The sequence below is a fragment of the Trypanosoma grayi genome (genome assembly GCF_000691245.1).
Source record: "Trypanosoma grayi strain ANR4 Tgr_2717_V1, whole genome shotgun sequence".
NCBI classification, from domain to species: domain Eukaryota; phylum Euglenozoa; class Kinetoplastea; order Trypanosomatida; family Trypanosomatidae; genus Trypanosoma; species Trypanosoma grayi.
The window spans coordinates 1-361 of NW_008828335.1; the positions used below are offsets into that span (position 1 = coordinate 1).

Below are 361 nucleotides of genomic sequence, written 5' to 3' on the forward strand. Positions count from 1 at the left end.
ATGCGCCGCAGGCTGCGGCACGACATGAACGCGTCGCTTGCGGCGAACGGCTCGCTAGCGAGGCTCACGCTGTCCTGTGCACGGAAGCGCTGCGGCGCGGGGGCCGGCAGTAACTGCTTGAAGAGGCTTTCGTTCATGCTGCGCGCCGACGCGAAGCGCGCGTCGTCGTCATCATTGTTGCAGTCGTCGTCAACGTTGACGTTGTCGTTGTCAGACGCACAATCCACCAGCGTCGACGCGTTGTGGACGCTGTCCCCGCGCGACCCGAGAGGTGCGCTGAGCGGCGGCCGCCTCTCTGAGCCCCCCGGCGTCGGCATGCTCTGGGGAGAGCTCCATACCTCGGTGATAGCGGCCGATACCG

At 66.8% G+C, this 361-nt stretch overlaps 1 protein-coding gene across 1 annotated transcript; it reads right to left on the bottom strand.

Moving 5' to 3' along the window:
- Positions 1–361, bottom strand: DQ04_27171000 (hypothetical protein; the record flags this gene model as incomplete). Its single annotated transcript, XM_009318365.1, has 1 exon — positions 1–361. A coding segment is annotated over one exon (361 nt), but the record flags the coding sequence as incomplete, so codon positions are not given.